Source organism: Monomorium pharaonis, chromosome 2 (assembly GCF_013373865.1).
Source record: "Monomorium pharaonis isolate MP-MQ-018 chromosome 2, ASM1337386v2, whole genome shotgun sequence".
Taxonomy (NCBI): domain Eukaryota; kingdom Metazoa; phylum Arthropoda; class Insecta; order Hymenoptera; family Formicidae; genus Monomorium; species Monomorium pharaonis.
The window spans coordinates 29697161-29718080 of record NC_050468.1 but is presented as its reverse complement, the minus strand read 5'-3'; the positions used below and the strand labels follow the sequence as shown (position 1 = coordinate 29718080).

At 34.1% G+C, this 20920-nt stretch overlaps 1 protein-coding gene across 5 annotated transcripts in view; it reads right to left on the bottom strand.

Moving 5' to 3' along the window:
• LOC105832672 (cysteine-rich secretory protein 1) overlaps positions 1-20920 on the bottom strand; it is a 61324-nt gene that overhangs the window by 6707 nt on the left and 33697 nt on the right. For all 5 annotated transcript variants that reach the window (XM_012673825.3, XM_036282469.1, XM_012673822.3 and 2 more), the window contains 4 exons: positions 10643-10740; positions 8858-8994; positions 1575-1720; positions 825-1031 (listed from right to left, as the gene is read on the bottom strand). In XM_012673825.3, coding sequence (XP_012529279.1) covers positions 825-1031; positions 1575-1720; positions 8858-8994; positions 10643-10724 — 572 coding nt within the window. In that variant the 5' untranslated portion in view covers positions 10725-10740. The remainder of the gene's footprint in view (positions 1-824; positions 1032-1574; positions 1721-8857; positions 8995-10642; positions 10741-20920) is intronic.

Here is a 20920-nt window from a genome sequence, read left to right as displayed (position 1 = left end):
CGCAAAGAACGAAGTGTTTGTGAAATCTAATCGAGCCTCTCATCTCTCCTTTCGTTAATCCTTCTCTCTCTCTCTCTCTCTCTCTCTCTTTCCCCTTGTTTGCTCGTTTTAACGATTTAACAATCTGCCTTGACCTTTTTCCATTCAGCGAATGTCGATTTAACCAAGATCCGCTTTGACGATGCCGCGCACGCTACTTTCGTCAAGTTTATGGTTAACCGTTTCAATCCGCATTTCCCTCCAGCAAATTATTGCGTCAATTCCATGCTAATGAACTAAGTTCTAGTCCGTGGCCCAATTGCAATTGCTGTTGGAGAAACAACCGTGTATCATAACAGTCACGGCGAACAGCGCGCAACCCCCGACGAAAATAATTACACCGCAGTTACTACCCTATCGATATAATCGGTGGTATTTGTGCAGCATACAATTATATACATTTCTATTGCATTTAATATAACGGCAAAAAAAAGAAATGAAAACGGCGAAATAAACAACTGTGCCCTTCGATGTGTTTCAAAGCAATTTTTTGATGAAAAATTCAGATACAGACGGTGCGTCACGCCGCGTAATACACATAGCAGTAATATAACTTATATGAAAGATAAATTCAAGATCTCTCTCGAGACGAGAGGAAGAGAAACGTATCCGGAATACATATTCGGAAACGCGTTTTTCACTTTCAGTCGAGGAACGCGTTCGATATACACAGATGCAGTCTGAAGGTTCTCTTGCATGAGAGACGCAAGACGGTGGAACTCAATCCGTTTAAGTAGAGAGCTCGCTATTGAGGCGGCTCCTCGATTGTTCAATATTATACTTACCTCGGAGCGTAGTTGCAAACGTACATGTAGAAATCCTTGCCGAGCGGACCCGTGCCGCCGGTGCAATGGCTCACCCCGCATCCGACCAGATGTGTCGTCGCCCACACCACCTGCGTGTAATGGCCGATCTCGAGGATCTCATTCGTCGTATTGGGCCCGTACTTGAAGTCCTTGTACTCCATGTACCACATTCTGATGGGAAAGTTCCTGCGGACATTCCGGCGGAATGATTCGACGGCGAGCGAATCTCGATTTGCGCGGCGGCGAATTGTCCGCGCGTAACGCGTCCGGCAATGTTTGTGATGAAGCTACCCGGGGGTCTGTCTGAGCTATAGGAATCCACGCTGCGGTCCAGCGTGTGGACTGTTTGTCTACGCAATCTAATTCCGGCTTTGTTGACGGAAGAATTAATTACTATCATTGGTATTCTCTTTCAAAAGCGCAAGGCAAAATAATTTCTGATTTGTCTCTCATAAAATGATCGACTCTTTTGAAATCATCCCGCACTGCGTATCGGAATTCGTTTTGTAATTAAAACTGTAAAATTCACCAAGGGAAAGATTAGTAATCATCCCGGCTATCTTTTCGAGGGGTTATCTTTGATATGTAAATAATCACGGTGTGTCTATGGCAGACGCGTATTTCGATAAGGTCTACGTACGCGCGTGCATGGCGTACATCCGTACGAATATACCGTGTGACTGCAACGCGAACTCGCTAACTAGAAGTAAACAAGGTTTAATATCTCACCAGAGTGTACGACCCGTACTGATGAATATGTTTTGTCCACTCTGCCCAAAGCCGTCCAGGTAAAGGCCGGTCGCATTGTCGTGCACCAAACCGAGGCAGCGATCTGCCCACCTTTGTGCTGCCTTTGCCAGACCCGAATGCCATTTCTAAAACAAAGAAAGACATTCGAAATTACCAGACCGGAGCTGCTTTACCACAGGCAGAATGGTTTTTTTTGCGAAATTGCAAGCTACAGATGTTAAGGACTGAAATGGAAAAAGAAATATTCCCAAATGTTAATGGTTTTTAGATTGTGTTGAAAACTTAGTTTTTTTTGCAAACTAAGCTTCAAGAAATCAAATACATACACAAAAAATAGTTGCAGTAATATCCACAATATTACTACAATTTATAGTATTCATAATATCACTACAATTTATAGTTTTGGACTCAACCATATTTTTATAATTGTTCAAAACAATATAAATTATAGTTTGTTTAACTATATTGAAATTTTTTAAATCATAATATTGGTCTATGCAACTTATGATATGATTATCATAATCAAAATGGAGATTTTGATATAGTAAGTCATATTATAAAACAATCACTATAAGCATTACTATATAGTTATTATTACCAATGTCATAGTAATAATTATTGTAAAAATTATACTATTAACTATAATTATTTTACTATGCAATTATAGTTACAAATATCACACGTTTTTCTGTCGATGTCAAACTCTAGAGAACGAAATAGATAACTTAGAATTCAGAGAAGTAAAGTAAATTTAAAGCTGAATGTTAACGAAATGGAAAAATACGCATAATCTTTTCGATTAAAGGAAGATGTCTCCCTCGATCAAAGGAATCCTAATTGAAAGGATGCTCTGCACGTTATATTTCAAGAAAGCTTAATGTTTAATTAGATACGTATAATACAACCAACGAGTGCAAAAAGTTTCGTCTGCGTGCATACGTAAACTCGCGGCAAAAGTTTCTTGACTTTTCTGTGGCTCCTTAATTGGTCGTTATATGCAAATGTCGGGCTTTCAAAGCCATAATGTTCGCCCCGCGTTCCTTCACGTTTCTCAGCAGTTTCTCGAAGGAAGATGCCGCGCTTCCTCTCTTTTTTTTTTTCTTTCCTTTGCTATTTCTCACATTTCACTTTATTTCCCGAGCTCGATACCAAATTACACCGCACGTTAATTTTCTATAATGAACCGCGTTCGCAGTTGCAATAACTGACTTGGTAAGTAACTTGGTTGTAAAAAAAACTTGGTCAAAAGTTATCCGTAGCGATGCTCCGATATTGCATTCTACGCGCCTACGTTAACCTTAAGAAAGTCTGATAAGGCTTTCCTAGGAGGCAGGGTTGCTTAATCAGAGGCGCTCCTTTGATTTATGCATCTCGTGGCGACTGCTTACTTTCTTATGTAAGGCTATGCTTTCTTGTTTATATACAGTTGACTCTGAATTCTAAGTACCAGGTGCAATATCATGTAGCGCATAACACGCTTTGAAATTGCATTTTTAATTATTACTCGCTACGTAGCAAGTATATCACGGTAAATTAACATTACATTTCATAAATAAATATTTATGAATTTATGCATTATTATGTCAGCTCTCTTTTGCTGTCTTTCTCTTTCATAATTTATATCTACAATGAAGCACAATATATTTTATGAATGAAAACACTCAGAATGGAAAATTGTTCGTGGACATTGAAAAATTAGAAGAAGCGAAAGATTATTCTTTATTACAAATTTACGTTGAAATATTAAAATCATAAATATTAAAAAAATTGATTTATCATAATTTTGCATTAAATTGCAATAGCGACACCAATGTTAATTTACAATTTGTTGGAGATGAAAGATGTATTATTTTATTGGCCCTATCTGCCATATTACCTACAATCGTCACTCTGAATCGATAAGATTCTCGATGCCGGTCATTCTCTTCTCGAGAAGCTGCATCGAGCTTCGAGTTTTACCGGGAAACCTCAGATAACAGTCGCATCTACGACGTAACTCCCGCCGAAAGTAGCTTTTACGGTGACGTCGCTGGTAGTTTCCGTGGGAAAAGAATTTAAGTGGGAAGTCGTGTAACTTATAACCAAGCTTGAGATTGGCGGCGCGAAGGAAACGACGAGTAAACGCGGCGAGGAAATCCAGAGATGGCATGGCCACGTAGACACCTGGCTGCGTCCACAAATATACCGGATTTTCCGGAAAGATATTTCATCAGGTATGAGAGATAATTTCAAATACTCGAAAACTTGTGTCAATTACAACGAAAAGAAAATTTAATATTATAAAAAAATTATTAATATTATAATTAATATTTTAATATTTGTATGTGCATTCTTATCCGCGTGGTTACGTATTCGAAAATGTATGGCAATGTGTCGAATATATTCGAAGAAAAATTACAGCGGCAATGATCACCAAAAATACAATCGCGTACATGTACGCGATTATTTATATATTGAAATAGTAATCGCAAATAAAGAAATGTTGTTATAGATATGTCAATTGCGGATAAGGAATGCCGACTGTATATCGTATTACTGTCGTAGGGTGTTTCAAAAAAACTGCATTAGTAATCGAATCATTTTATTCAAATTTCCTTTTTCCATAATCTAGATTTTATTCTTATATCTGCTTTATTTTTCTTTTATAAGAAAAGACGATTGAATTAATCTACATTTCGATTTGTTTGGCTTAAACTACCAACCGCGGTAGATATCGCCTTTCTTTCTGAAATATCTCCTGCGCTGCATCGCCGTGAGAAACAACGGAAAGTGAGTGATATATAGTACAACATACATGTTTATATATAGATCGGATAATAACGTCGATACAGGCGGAAATTGAAATCTTGCACCGTACTCGACGGCGAACCTCGAAAATTCAGTTTTCTGATCAAGTAAACCGCTTCGTAAGGTAAATTTCTGATAAAACCTGCTATTTGGTATGCACAGTGCGTATAATATCTTAATACCGAGCATTTATTAAGTGATAGAAATATATTTGTAAGAATAAATTTACAGTTATTTATTACATTAGATAAAACATTGTGTGTGTGGTGTGTGTGTGTGTGTGTGTATGTATGTATGTGTGAGTACACGTATAAAGAGTAATCATAAAGTACTCTAAAAGATTTTAAAGGATAATTTCTCACACTAATAAGCCGAAAACCTTGTATGCTAAATATATCCGAAACGGCTTACTTTCAAACATATAGAGCGTCGAAATGAAAAATTTTGTTTTTTCACAAAATTTCGAAAACTATTCGAGTTATTTTTATGTTCTTCAAATGTACACAGTTTCATGAAAATAATCTGAATGATTTTCAAAATTTTTGGATATTGTATATAAAGTAATTATAATTGTATAATTAAGTAAAATAATTGTTTACCATAACTAAGTATATTTTTAATTAATATATATTTTAATTAATTATTTTTATTTACTTTTTAATGATTTATATTATTTGGAACTTATATTTTATTCACAATCGAAATTGTTTACAATTATTATAAATAATCTATTATCGGTATTTAATTATCCATTATGTCTAAAATATCAGCGCATATCTTGTTATTATGCTTTATTATCCAAATAGAAGAAAGGCACGTGTTGCAAACGATAATTGCTATAGGATTTACATTCAGCAATTCTGATAATTTTCCAAAGAAATACGGAAAATCGCGAAACGAGCGGATAACGAGCGCTTTCGCCGCTTAATTTTAATCAGTCCAATTAACGGCATGTTATCTACTGTAGAGTTGCCAAAAATTCAAATTAAATGCGCATTGTGCACGAAAGTTGAATTACGTTACCGCTGTATTTATTGTATCACTTCTGTTATGTTTCCAGAAGAGTGCCTTCTTCTTTGTGTATTTGTGTACCGTTTATTATTTCTTCGAATGTTATTCATGCGTATTTTACGAACGATAAATTGGCTAATACCAATGTAGATTACTTTAATCTCAGTTTAGTTTATTTTCATTTTTTTTCTAGTTTTAAAAATTAGAAGAAGATAAAGATAAATTATATAAACAGAGATTAATGTTAATCTATATTAATGGAAATGGGCATAAATATGTGTTTAATTTATATTTTAACGTGTTATGTATTATTAAATTATATGAATTCAAATTTTTAAAGAATTATCAATACAATATACAATTTAAGTTTACAGACAGCTCTTATAAAAATAAATTTTAATTGCTATTATCTCTTAAATTAATTAGAAGCATTAAATGTTTGTTGTTATATTTATTTATTATATTTATTTGTTACTATATATTTTTCCCAAACACACATGATATGCAGTGAAATAATAATGCATTTCTAATACTTTAATAACAGTAACTTAATAATTAATAGTACAATAACTTATCTCTTAAATGATACATAGACATTTGATGATAGTTAAAAGGAAAAGAAAAAAAGAGAAAAAAGGAGTCCACAATATTTTATATCTTATAAATTTTTTAATTATTAAATTATTCTAAGTTAAGAGATGTTTTAATATATTAAATAATTAAATCATAAAATGTATCATAATCAATTAAACTTAAATAAAATAATTTATCAATATTCGTTTTGATATCGAATATATCAAAACAATAGTACGAAAGGCTATTTCTATTTCTCCAAAAGAAGAGAGATACGCAAACCAAAGAGTTTAAGAAGATTCCATTTTGAAAAGTAACAACGCATTGTTGGAGGCACGCCGAAAGATGAGAACCTGGGAAATCGATAGAATTTCAAAGCAAGAATCCCTACTATTATTCGAACAGACTGCGAAACTGCTCGCTCCCATTATTCACGAATTCTGCACAAAGATATCGTAGAATTTCAGTGAAGTTGATATCCAAAAATCTAGGTTCTCGAAATTTTAAATTTAATAATAATAATCTGATTATAACGAAATTAGCGTAACAAAATACCTACATACCTGTTGCATTTAACAATTCTGCAATATGCTGCATCATGAATTTTACAATTTTATACTATCTTTATAATGGAATTGTTTTTATTGTATAAATGAAAACATTTCTCAACTAATTCAATTAAATATTGATCCACTCCTTTGAGAATAATAACGGAACCAGTATTTAATTGAATTAATTGAAAAATATCCGTACTTATATAATATTTAGATTTATATTTATATATGATTATGCACATATAATCTCACATCCATTTCGAATGTAATTAGTTTGACTTTTTTATACGTAACCACTGTAAAATTAATTTAATTGCACTTTTACAGATTTCTATTAAGCTTACGTCTTTGGGATTAATCCGAGCTTTAGCTCTCTAGGTTTTGACACAGTCTCAGAAAATATGTAGGGCGAGAGTCAGGATCGAACCCCGAGCGTTAATTACGAGATTAAACCGTTTTCACGCATCACTCTTATTTATTGACTATATTAACACATTATTTTGTTTGTGTTACTAATATTTTTATTAGGTGAAGATGACTTGATCAAACATTTGAAACATTTCTCTGTACATTCAATTTATAATATAAAATATTATAAAATAAGCGTTAAGAACACGTCGTATTTTTGGCAATCGGTCTTAATCTATGCAATGCTAGAAATCGCACAGAATAACAATAAAAATAACTATCTAAATTGTTACACATTGTTAGCTTACCGACAAAATGTAATTGCATTTACCATTGACGTTACAAACAAAAAAATGTAACGTTGTTACCCATTTCTTAATAAAAATTTAACTGTAACGGTAATGCTACTTTCCAACTCTGAATTTAAAAGACTACAGATATCTTTGAAAAGAAAAGTAAAATTTTTTTTTCAAAATCAACGTATACTGAAGTTTAATATTGGTTCTTAGGCTTCGATTTTACTTAAACTTTACTTTTTAATTAATACAACAAACTTTTTACAACAACTTAAAAGATGGTCATACCTACAGGACTAGCATTTGTATTATGCGTTTTTTTTTTAATTTAGGTGACTTTTCACGTAATCATACTAAGAAAACAATGTGTGATATTTGCGACTACAATTGCATAGTAAAATAATTATAATCAGAAATATTATTTTTTAGTAATTAGTATAATATTATAATATTAACAATAACCATACTTATGGTGATTGTTTCATAATGCAACGCACTACAATAAAATCTCCATTTTAGTTGCCATATCATAAGTTATATAAATCAATATTATAATTATGAGAACTCTGATATAGTTTAAACATATTATACATATAGTTTATGAATTGAACAACAATAAAATATATTGAGTTCAAAAATGACTATAAATTATAGTGATATTATGGTTACTACAACTATCTTTTTTTCTCAATACGTCAGTTAAACATTATAAATTCGTTTTTCGAGGCGTGATAAAGAATTTAATGCATTTAGCGCATTGGCAGAGAGAACGCGAAATTATATCTTATATTACTTTGATGAAATTCTCAAGTGTGTTTCATCGTTCGGGGAATAACAAAAATATACTGTCACGAATAACATGCAACACAATTACAAGTATATCAAAGCTTCCAGTATCGGCTATCGGTCGCTGTAACGCGAGAACGACGGACAAAAAGCAAGCGTTTGTTGAGCGTCGAGTTTGTGAAATACCGTGATGAACTGCCGATGAAATTTATAGAAAGGTGGTTATCGTGATTGCGCGCGCGGGCGAAAGTTCCCGTAAACGTCCCGATGAAGCACGTAAAGTCTACTTCCGCTCGGCAAAACCAATTGTACTTTGAAGTTCGAGTCACGCCGACAGGCGTCGATCAATGGAAATAGGATATATCGATTTCGTGTCTTGCTGGAATGCTTGCATTTGTATGGTACATCTACCGTCGCGGAAGACATCCACGTAAGGTTTTCTTTCATAGATCGTTTATCTCCTGCAGCAACTCACAAACAAATGACATCTTCATGGATCTATTATACATTTCTGACAAACGATTTCTCTCACTCCATATAAATTTATACGTGTGGAATAAACTCGGACATTAAACACAAAAAAACAGTTATGTAATCAGAAAAGCGCGGTGTAACTTAAAAGTTATTTGTTATTATTGCACAATTACATATTTTCAAAGTAAATGTACCATGAACGCGATGTATAACCCAACGCTAATTTTAATTATAGCCTTCGTCGAATACGGAATCAAATTTTCAACATGGAAATATGATAATTATCAATATCGCGAAAACGCTGGAAGTTTATTGAACTACACCAAATGGGATTTTTGTCTTATTAGACGGGGAATAAAAATGAAATTCTTACCATGACGAGCATGTTGGCGGCAGATGGCTTGACCTGCGTGCGAAAGTAATTGTGGGTGTCCACGATCTTTTGCCGTACCTTGCTGCTAGTGGTCCTTATTAAACTGACAGGGACTCTGTCGCCGTACAGTCGTGGCGCTGAAAACAAAAAGGAGATATCTCCTTCCAATAACCGACATCTGTCGCCGACGCAGGCCCGAGTCCGGCTCGTGGCTCTGCGACTACTCATTTCCCCTTTGCGGAGAACAAATGGAAAATTTCAGGAACAGATCTTGACCAGATCTTGCCGCGAACAACGGAGCGCATTTTGCTTCAGCAGAATATTAGGATATAAAGAAATATGAAAATAAAGAAGGAAAAAAGGGTACAGAAAAATCTACATATTATGGCTCTCGTAATTTACATTTTGTATAATATCTTTCTTAATATTTTAAATAGAAAACTAACGCGGTTACATTTGTCAATGCGTTATTCAATCCTAGATTAAAACTTTAGTGTGAAAAGATATGACAAATACATATATCAAAAAAAAATATATAACGATATTACATGATGGATTGTAGAGAAACAGGGATGGTAATGTATTCTCCTCCGCCGGTAAAAATTGATTTTTTAACTTGTTTTTTTAAACACAGTATTTGTTAGAAAACATATGTGTTATTTAAAAGTTACTATAAAATATGCTACAGAATATACGCAAATGTATGTAATATACATAACTTTTTCCTCATATAGATTACAGTTAGATTATCGGCATATTAACGCCACTGTATAACAACAGACTACTAAATAAATAAAAGAGATATTATGAGTAGCCGTTACATCTACAAGAACCATAGTACGAGCCTCTCCTCTACAGGATTCCTCTACAAATGTAACTAGGTTGCGAAAGCTCGTGTTTGTTTCATGATGTGTTTTTAACTTCCCGTTTATTCACGTTTGTCATAATTTGCTCGAATTTTTGAAATTACTCGAATGTTTGACTGAAAAATGGAAATTTTTCAAACGGATGCTATTTCTGATATCTTTTTCAATTACTATTTTAAGCACATTTAAATATTTCAGTGTTTTTACTTTGCTTGAGAGAAGCAGAATGTTTTTGTTTTTATCGTCTAGATTGTGAGAAAAACTGATATCATTTTAGTTATTGTTTGGAAAAAGGACATTTAAATATACTTTATTTGTTTTCATACATATCATCGCTTGAGAAAAATAGAATATTTTTATCGTCCAAATTGTCGGAAAAGTTGCAAATATATCGTAAAACAATTTCGCGTGGCAATATCGTGTGTATTTTTGACCAATCATCAATATCTTTCGAGCTATCGGCTTACCGTTACTCGGAGAAACAAGCAACGGCGGTTTTCTTCAATCACGAGATGAAGTGATTCTCCTCGTCCCGATCAAAATCGACTTTCCGCCTGCTCGCGATGTATTCTCGAATAGCTTTCCAATGCTTTCGGGAACTACCATACCGGAATGTCCGTGATAGGATAACGGTAGAAACCGATAGGAGCGTTTTGATCGAATATCTTTCTGGATCGTTACACGATACGTTCTTTGATATTCTCGTAAAGCTTATCGCAAAATCCCACGAACCTTCGCTTCTCAGAACACTGGGGATGCGCAACAACGGCTAATCGATAATGAATAAAAGAATAATTTACATATGTGGAAAGGAAGTTATTTTCGTATGAATTTTTTTAAATAATTTTTTATAACAATACTTCCGAGAACAATAACTGCTCGTGGGGGAAAACTACTTATTGAAAGACGTTTTACTCACTGGGTTTACTCCTGTGAATTTTTCGTGGGACAGCGGCCGGCAGCGCCAGAGCCACCAGGACAATTATCCAAAGCCACCTCATTGTCTCCGTGTATGAGCTGAAACATAAAATGAAACCGATTACGTTACTCCAAGTGTGTACTTGTTGTCAAGTTCCATTCCATTAATATGCAAGACGCTGACAAATTACGAACTTTGCGATCGTATTGAATATTCAGAAGTGAGCGGAAAGTTTCCTTAGAACTGCGTGACATCTTTTTTCGCAATGCATTACATTACGAGCAATTGGCATTATGCGATTGACCTCTCGCGAATTGACTCGTTTTTTTTGCCCTTACCTATTTGTTTTTTTAACTTTGCTGGAACAACTTTTAACGCGACACTTCGTCCCTAAGATAATCAAAGTTGAAGATTAAAAAAAAATACAAGCGAATGAGCTCCACCTAATTCCTCGTTGAAGGAAAATCGAGTCGAACGAAAGAAAAACCGCGAAACTACGGAAGTTCGTACGTAGCTTTTTGCCTTCGTACATACGATTGTATTTCGATCAATCTTTTTCCCTCCGGGGTTCTTGTTAGTCATTCGGTCGTCGAACTTTTCCAGCGCAACGCGCCCATTGCACATGTGCGCAGCCTCAGTCACACGAGCGACACGACATTCGCACCTGTGTGCGGCTCATTAATCACCATTCGCCTCGTCAACGGCAAATTTCATTATTTCTCGCCCGCGAAACTGTGTGTCCATGGGCGTAGCGTTATCAACCCCGCTATCAACCCTGACAACGCCGCCGCTATCATCAATAGCACAGCGCCCTTCGCGGTGGTAAACGTCAAAGGCAAATGGCACGTACGAAGACAGATTACGTTGAACGTTATTCGCGTTCACGCAATAGCACGCCAAACCGAACAAAATCCCTTGATTTTTTTTTTTTTTTCGAATCGGTTCACTAGGCGCAACAATAAAATACTCTCAATGAGATCCAATAGTGTTTCCAATTCCCGCCCCGATTAAACCGAGAAATTTGGAAGGTAAAAATTTGTTTATTTTTACATCTGATACGTTGGATTGATATTCCCGAAAATACATTGTTTAATTAATTTTTATTCAGTTGGCTCATATTACGTACTAGTTAAAATCGATAGACGGTATTAAATAGCAGCTATCCGCATTCTATAATTGAGCTGATCTACTTAAAAACTGAATAACCGACATCGTATAATTTTGAGCAATTTAATATTTTTGAATGTATATTAAATCTTCTTACTTACAGTAAATTACATTAATATTGAATTACTGTTTTCAAATTTTTAATGCGTATATCATACAATCAGTAAAAATCAGAAAGATATATTACATATCTGCATATTCGGACAATATTATGTTCTCTCGAGTACCTTCTCTTTAATACGAGCCTCTTTAGACGACGAGACCAAAGCTCATCTTCTTCGTCTGTGCTATCTGCTGCGAAGACTTTGAGGACTTCGAAGTATCAAAGGAATGCAAAAAGGTTCGACCAAGCTGAACGACATCAAAGGCACATTTTGTTTCCTCAGTTCTGCGCACATTCTTATGTCCGCCACTTTTCATTTTCCCTTTTAGAATATTCTCCGTCTTCCAGACGAGAGATATTCCGATTCTCCGCCTTCCAGCGCCCATTTTCTCTCTCTCTCTCTCTCTCTCTCTCTCTCTCTCTCTCTCTCTCTCTCTCTCTCTCTCTCACGTATAGCCAGGGCGTATGCAAAATAGTTTAAGACAGATGATACATATGGATGCCTCTCTTGGCACGCTTCTCGCGTTGATTAGATTTTGATCACTCAATCCCGAAATCGGCATGGGAAAATGTAAATCATTCGCTCGTTCAATTTGACTTGAAGCGGAAATTAACAACACACAAAACTCCCAAATCTTCTTTGATTAAATATTTTAATGTTTTGTTACATAATATTATACGTATCATGTGTCTTTAATATTTAATCAATTTTAACAATTTAGTTTGATTTTAAATGAAATCACGAAATTATATCAATTTACTTTTCGTATATATTGTATCACTTTATCAATATTATATTAAAAGATTTATTGTACACAAAATACATAAAAGTGCAACTCTATCTTTCATACATGTAATTCGTATATCGCTGAATTTGGCTGAATAACGACGGACTCTATGAATATCCAGGGCATTAATATCTGAAGTTCTCGGAAAGTACTTGTGGTTTCTCGGAACCTCGGGAAACGTTAATGCGAGCTCAACCAAACATTCGGAATTTCATACAGACTGTTGCTATTTGCTTCGACATACTATAAGCGCATAGCGTACGGATGTCCGAGTCGTAATAACTATTCGCACTTTGTTAGTCCAGTTGGCGGATCCTAGATGCGCACGTATTTGAGCAACAGCAAAACAAAGCAAGTGATAGCAGAATCTCAATGATTTCTCGAGAGTAAACGATCCCGTCGTTTATAATAACTTTTGTCGCAGTTACCTATTACACTGAGAGAAAAAAATAGTTGCATTAACCATAATTTATAGTTATTTTTGGCCGTAACAATATTTTTACTTTTAGTTAAATTATAATATAAATATAAATTATAGTTAACTTAACACTATATTATTGTTAAAGTAGCTATAGCATTCGTTTATACAACCATATGTATGGTTAAACGTGCCATAATTGTGATTCATGTAGAATATTTGTATGGTAGAATATGTATGGTAGAAATTATTATAAATTATAGTAAACTTTTTAGTTTATAGTAAAATTTTTACCCTGTTTGGCACAACTATACATATATGGTTATTTACACTAACATTATAGCAATAATAACTATATAAAAATGATATTTGCAACTATGATTATTTTACTATGCAATTATAGTTGCAAATACTAGACACTTTTCTCTCAGTGTAACTTACGAGCTTACTGCCACCTTATGAAGTTTTACCTCTTCTGCTTTTTTGGGGAAATTCTTTTGTTTATAACACAATTTTTCGCGACTTAATAAGTTTCGCTAAGAATCTCAGGCATCTCTCTCTATTTACGTTATTACGAAGATTATATCTTCTAGATAGGCAGTATACAAAAGAAAAGAATTCTTATCAGGCAACTTTTTTACGATCTGTCGTTTTTATGCCTCGGTTGAAAGTATGTATTTTGCATGCAAAAGTACGAAATAAAGGTTAAATAAGCTGAAGATGCCATAAAAATGCAAACACGTATATACGAGCTTTAAGAATTAAAATTACTTAATTTTTTAACTGGCAGTTAACACAAGTCTGCGCGCAAAGGGATGTAGCGCGACATTGTACAAATAATAGTGCAGCTACATATTGTCTTGCGTAAAACTTACTTCGAAATGTAAGACTTATCTGCGTCTTGGTATTATTTCAAAATCGTATATGTGACAGAGCGCAAAACCACTCCTTTGTCGAAGCGCACGTGTGGTGCTCGCGGCTCGCCCCCCGAGGGTTAAAAGGGATACGATGGTGCCGTAGTACTACCACACGTTCCGCATTTATTGCACGTTTGATGTGCATCATACTGCAGATAGATATGGTTTATTCTAATGCGAGTGTGCGGTACGCCCCTTTATAGCGCAGCGCTAGTAGTAGAAGCGAGGTGAGGTCAGCCGCGTCTGACCACAACCGTCGTTTTCACTGAAGCATTTCACTAAAAATCTGTTATTGCTTAATCTATAAATATTCGGCTTTTTTTTCTTTTTATTTTCCTTCTATTGCCCATTTTAGGGACCATTTAAATTTTTTATAGTTTGAACCAGTCCAAATTTGTAGTTTTGGACTGGAAATTAAAATATATCCGTATTCACGTTTATTACCGTTTCTGCTTTTAATTTCATAGCTGTTTTCCTGTAACGCGACATTTGTTCTCAAAAACGAGACTAGTCTGAGATTGTTAAAAGTTTTTGACGTATATCATTTATCACTTAAAACTTTATAATATTATTATTATTATAAGGTATTATATTGTTCTTAATATACATATTTATAAAAAATACACGAGTATGTAATAATATGTAGTAAAATATATAATAATTATAATTCAACAAAAGAATATAGATATAATTAATAGTATTAATTATACCTAATTTAATTCCCAGCATTATCTATTAAAGATTATAAATGACACATATTAAAAATTCTTAACAATCTCAATTTTATTCTTGAGATCGAGCTTTGTGTGGTCTGAAAAGTAGGACTAACAATATGCATAAATGCTAATACATTTCAATTTCCAGCTCAAAATGACAAATCTTGGACAGCACTAATTTAAATTATAGTATAATAAAGATAAAGACGTACAATATAATAATTAGCGAAAGGATCGCACGTAATATCAGAGGTTGATATATTAAAGTATTAAAAATAATGTTTCTCTGAATTAAAATGAATATCTTCGAATCTTTTCGAGTACGATTCGTACTAATAGATGATGGAAAATTTGATTGAATGTCACAAGGCATGCTTTTTCATCTGATAAGTTGATTATTGCTAGATTCATTACAGTCGACGTTACGTGGGGAATAAAGGAGTTGATGCTCCTTTCATCAAAAGCCAAAAGCGGCAGTTCGTCAATAATTCAGAGTAAATTTCTAAGCGAGGATAAGCCCGACGGCGACCGCATTTAATTTGCGACAAAGTCCGTGGTCGGCGAAGCACCGTGAGACGACGATGTTACGCGCGTTACCGTGTGAAACATGCAGCGCGTAATATCGGCCGTGTGTAAATTGCTCATAAATATTTTCACTTAATTTCGTGAATCAAGAGTGCGTCGCGCGGATAACAACTGCTCCGTCAAACCCCTCGGTAACGCGTGTTCATAATTAAAATCGTAATTGCGAAGTGGCCAGTCGACTGCGAGATGATGTAACTTCTTGTTGGGGCAGCGCGGCTCTGGATTTAAGACCGTGCAATGATTTATTATATGCGCAATGCGACAATATTCGAAGTTTGTTGCAAAAAGACCTATCAATGTGACACGAAAAAACATAACTTGACACACAATCGATGACGATGTATCAATTATTTATATTTTCACATTTATTAATTAACATGAATACGGAAAATTTTAATATACAAACTTTGATTTGAATTAATTAATACATTTGAAAACTTAAAGGCAAACATGTTTTAGTGTTGTAGGAATAATTAATTAAAAAATGGAAGAGTAATTAAAATATTAATTTTAAAATAAATTACAGCATTTTTTCTACGCAAATAAAATTATAATTAAAAAATTATAATTAAAAAAATTTTTTTTAATTTATTAAAATAATTATGCCTGCAGTTCGTCAAACTGTGAATAAGCAATTATCTTCTTCCTTTTTACAATTAGAAGAAAATGTTGAATGCGTACTAATCATCAATATTAAATTTAACGTTTTTAATATTTTTAATATTTTTAATACGAAATAAATGAGAAATTAGAAAATATAGATAAACATTTAACAATTTATATTTTGTTTTGTGCGTATTGAAAATACTTTAGAAAATCAGGTAGAACTAATGTTAATTTTTGATCAAATTATATAGCTTATAATAATTATGCAATTTTATATTTTCGTAAAAGCTAATTTATTATAAACTATTTTATATTAAGCGTGTATGTATGCAATTACAATGTACATATTACAATTATAAAGATTATAAAGATTACATATCTTTATAATTGCAATTATAAAGATTAAATAAATGTTTTTATCAAAATTTATCAAGGTTTCTATTGTATTACCACAGGAATTTTGTTACAATAAATGACATTAACGTATAATTAATAACTGATAATAGTAAAATAAATAATTGATAGGAATAAAAAAAGTTAACTGCAAAAAATAAAATCAAGCTAGTTTTATTGTATTTTGACCTATCACCTTTTCATTATTGTTATTTGTTAATTATTAAATATTTTATCCTTTTTAAAAATAAATTATTAATAAAATAAGTATTAAACGTCAATATAATTTAGGACATTTAAAATACGATTTAGGCGATCGGTTACAACATAAAGGTTGCTAAAATGGTTATAATAAATTAATGCGTTATTTGTGAAAGGTATTAAACATATTGTAGTAATAGCTATTTGAAACCTCAAGCTATAATTTCGAGCGTTTATTCGCGTCAGTTTATACATCTCAAAATATCAAGAAGGAAATATAATAAAAAAACAACTGAAATAATACGCACACATTTGGTAAGCTCCCCAATATTTTTGAGATATGATAAAGTGGCAGTTTGTTTTAGTGCCGTTACCTAATGCCGTTATCGTGTAACGTTAGAATTTATGGAAGATTATCTAAATGTTGATATAATACGATTATGTCGTTTGCTTCCTTCATTGCAGCAGCACAAAAGTCGAATTACAAGACCGCGGACGACCTCTTTGACTTTTCGTCGTGGTCGGTAACGGGAAACTTTATCGATAGTTTCGCATTCCCGGCCATTAAACGCGGCTTTCGCATTCAACTGAATTCCGAAGTATCTCACTAATGGGTACACCCGGGCTTTTGTGCGTTAAACTCCGAATGAATCGTCACCACACTGCCGCCGCTACTAACGAACGAAGGCATAAATCGACCGTTATTACGCGGCGCACGCACATTATTTTTTTTTTTTTTAATGAAAAAAACCATGGGAATAACAACTCGCGCAATCCGGCCTGCAATTTGAGGTAGCAAAGCTACAAAGAGCCACCGATTACAAAGTATCATGTGGCATATATTGAAATATCATTCCAATGGTGAATATCGAAATTTCAGAATCATTTTTCATATCGGGGATTACATTTTTTTTTTGTCGAAAGTTCGAACAAAAACGATTTATTGTAAAAGTGTTGCCTATTTGGAAAATATCGTGAAAGTATTAAATTGAAATTACAATAAAAGTTTTAAAACATAATGTATGAAAAATATGGGTCATATAATATTCTTCGTAATATACGTATGTTTACGTGTGTTTAAACATATGACATTTAACTTCTTTTACGAGCAATAATTTATCCTCTTTTTTTCTCGTATGTTTTCGGTATAACGAGTTACCAGATTATTATTTGCAGTTTTATAATACATCTACAATTCAGTTAATCTTTAAATTAAAAGGTTCTTAATTTATACATCATGAATAAAGCCTGAGGTTTAAATCTTCGAAAAGAGTTCAAAATTCTTTTAAGAGTACAGTTACGCTACTGTGATCACATCCTCCGTTCGAACGTATGGCATTTCATATGGCGTTATACTCGCGCATATTTTTCAACGATTTTCGACTTGGAACCCAACGAAGTAAATTGCAAATTTCCATTGTGTCTCGGAACTCGGTGATCAAACAGCCGATGGTGCGCATTCGACACACGGGAGCGCTCGCAGGGAACGTTTTCTAGAAGTACTCTCTCGTGCATATTCATGGTGGTTGGCTGAACACTCGATCGATTGCCAATAGACACCACGGCACAATATGGAGGCTAATTTCCAACGCGAAAACGTTGGCTATGCGAGGTAGCCGATACAAAGACGGATAAAACAAACTAAGCACAGGCTAATGGAAATTGAATGTAACAAATTAGATTGATTGTGAGCAAATTAAATCCTATAAATATATCGTGTAAAGTAGACTAGATTCAATAATTTGTACAGCATGATGTCGCATATATTGTTCACTAAACGTTACAAAGTTGTATATGTTGCAAATGAACTTATGTATCCATTTTCACCAATGTAAATTAAATTACGAAACTTTGATCTAACATACTTTTCATCTTTTTCTTAGCTTTAAAAATTAGAAAAGGTTAAGAATAAAGTAAATCAAAATTGAATTTATTCTCTAAATCTGAATCAGCGAAATTTTACTGATTTCTTCAGTGTTCTATATATATATATATATATATATATATATATATATATATATATATATATATATACTTAGAATTGTTATTATTAATTAACTATTTATTATTTTTCAAATTAAAAATGAGATACTCCTATTGGTTCGAATCAGTACATTATGTTTGAAAAGTTGTACTGATATAGTTACAAGTATAGCACTAAAATCAGGTTATCCATCAGTCACTGAATAATACACTGGATAATACACTGAATAATACACTGATTCCGATTTAGAGAATACATTAATAGACGTAAATCTCTTAAGTATTTCTGAACTCCTGAAGTATTGATATTCAATCACGATTGACGCAGAAATTTGAAGACAGCACAAATTGAAAGGCTAAAGTTCAGACAAGAAAATAGAATTGCAGAAATAAATGCTCGGATAAACTCATGTTTTTACAAGTTTTTGCCAGTTGTCGCGATTTTCTGTAAAATTGTGGACGTTATTTTAGAAATGAGTCACAGGAGTCAGGCATAAAAAACAAAATGAATATCAGATTGGCCATGGTGGCGACGCATAACGTGGTTTTTCTCTTTTTCTGAACGACGTAAATGTGCAACATTTCGTTTTCCTTGAATGCGACACGAATACGTGCCGAATGTATACATGTCGGGTAATGATTTTTGCACGAGCGCCACACGGCACAATGCACCCTTGCCCTGCCTTGCACCCTCAGGTGCAACCGAATTTTGCCGTCGCATAAAGTGGATACGGGCGGAAGTGGCGATAGAGAGACACATCTCCCGGCTTATGTATATGCATTGCGGTTCGATGTTCATTTGGCTGTCAATATCAATGTCAACTGGCTGTCCAAATTGTAACAGCCGATCCTCCGACATCAAGCAAGAGCAAGCAAACGGACGTGCGTTATGACGGCACACATGTTGCTCAAGGTTGACGGTTTTGTATCCGTTTGCACAGACATCGTCGATTCACGTAAATCTTAGTAATTTCCAATCTTAATAGGCAAGAAATGAATAAAGTAACGCGATCGGAAGCGTTTCGACGTTTCCAACTTTTAACACGCTGAACGTCCTCTACTTTCTGGAGTAACACACCCACAATACTTCGGGCAAAAATTATGAGGCGAAATAATCATCCAGAAATTAACATCTCCGCGAGGGAGAAAGCTAAGAAATAATAAAATCCTTGCGCCAACCGACCGGAGGAAACCTGCAGTTTTCGTTGCGCCAGTCTGCTTTTATTTTCCGCCTTTGCAATCACGAGGCAAATGAAAACTCAGCTTTCTCAACCTGGGGATAAAGACGCGCCGATGCCAGTAAATATGTACGCGAACTTTCTAGGGGTGGAGGGAAGGGTCCGCGGGTTTAAGCTTTTCCCCAGCACTTCTCTCGCGTCTCCGTCGAATTAATGGGCGCTCGCTACAGCGGGCGCATTTACTCGATATTTTACTCGTGCTCTGGCGCATCGGAAAAAGTTTAACGGCGGCGTTTTTCCGCTACGACAAAAAGGAGGTGGCCATCAACGGTTGCTCCCTCTCGAGCGCCGCTGCCAGCCCTTCGCTGTCTGTCTGTCTGTCGCTCGACAGCCCGTAGACTTCCACAACCCTTTCTACAGCGAAAAATTCTCGCCACCTCACTGGAGGGTGAAATCGGGAACGATCGGTGGCCGTGCGAGAGGAGGACAATTTGCTTCGTGATTGCGACCATCCGCTTATCCTTTACAGCGTGCAAGTGCACACAATCGCGAGTATCCTCGGGATTTTCAGAGAAATACGATTATCGTTAAAAAAAAAAAACACCGCAAATATTTTTTTATACGGCTTTCTAAAATAATGCCATTTAATCCTTTTAGGGACACGGTCAGACGGCTCAGGGGGATTTTTATAAAAATATGTTTTTCTGGTTTTTCTGGTCGCTGAAGTCAGATTTGAAAAATTCAATATGACCGAATCAAGATAACTGCCGTATCAATAAAAAAATTTTGATAAATGAATTTTTTGCCACAATCTTATTATTTATATATTTTTTTAGGTCACTGATTGCGAATTTGATATCAGACCTTTAAAACTTTCACATTTCTGAATTAAGATGAGAAAAAGCGCTGCTTTTTAACTTTATTTCTTTATTATAATTATTAATATTATTATAATAAATAAAAATATTAATAAAACTTGAAGGACAACTATTTAAAATAAAATGGTACGATTATTGCAAAATTGTAAAAGCAACAATAGTAAAACTGCGGCAAAGTAAGTGGTCTATATACAGGTCAGTGCACCTATAAGGATTAAATGTTGAAATATATGTTTTTACACTAAAGCGATTAAAAAGAGTGCAACAAATGCATCCTTTTAGGAAATAATTTTAAAAATGTAACAAAATAATAATACGCGTTTTATTATCAATATTATGATTAAT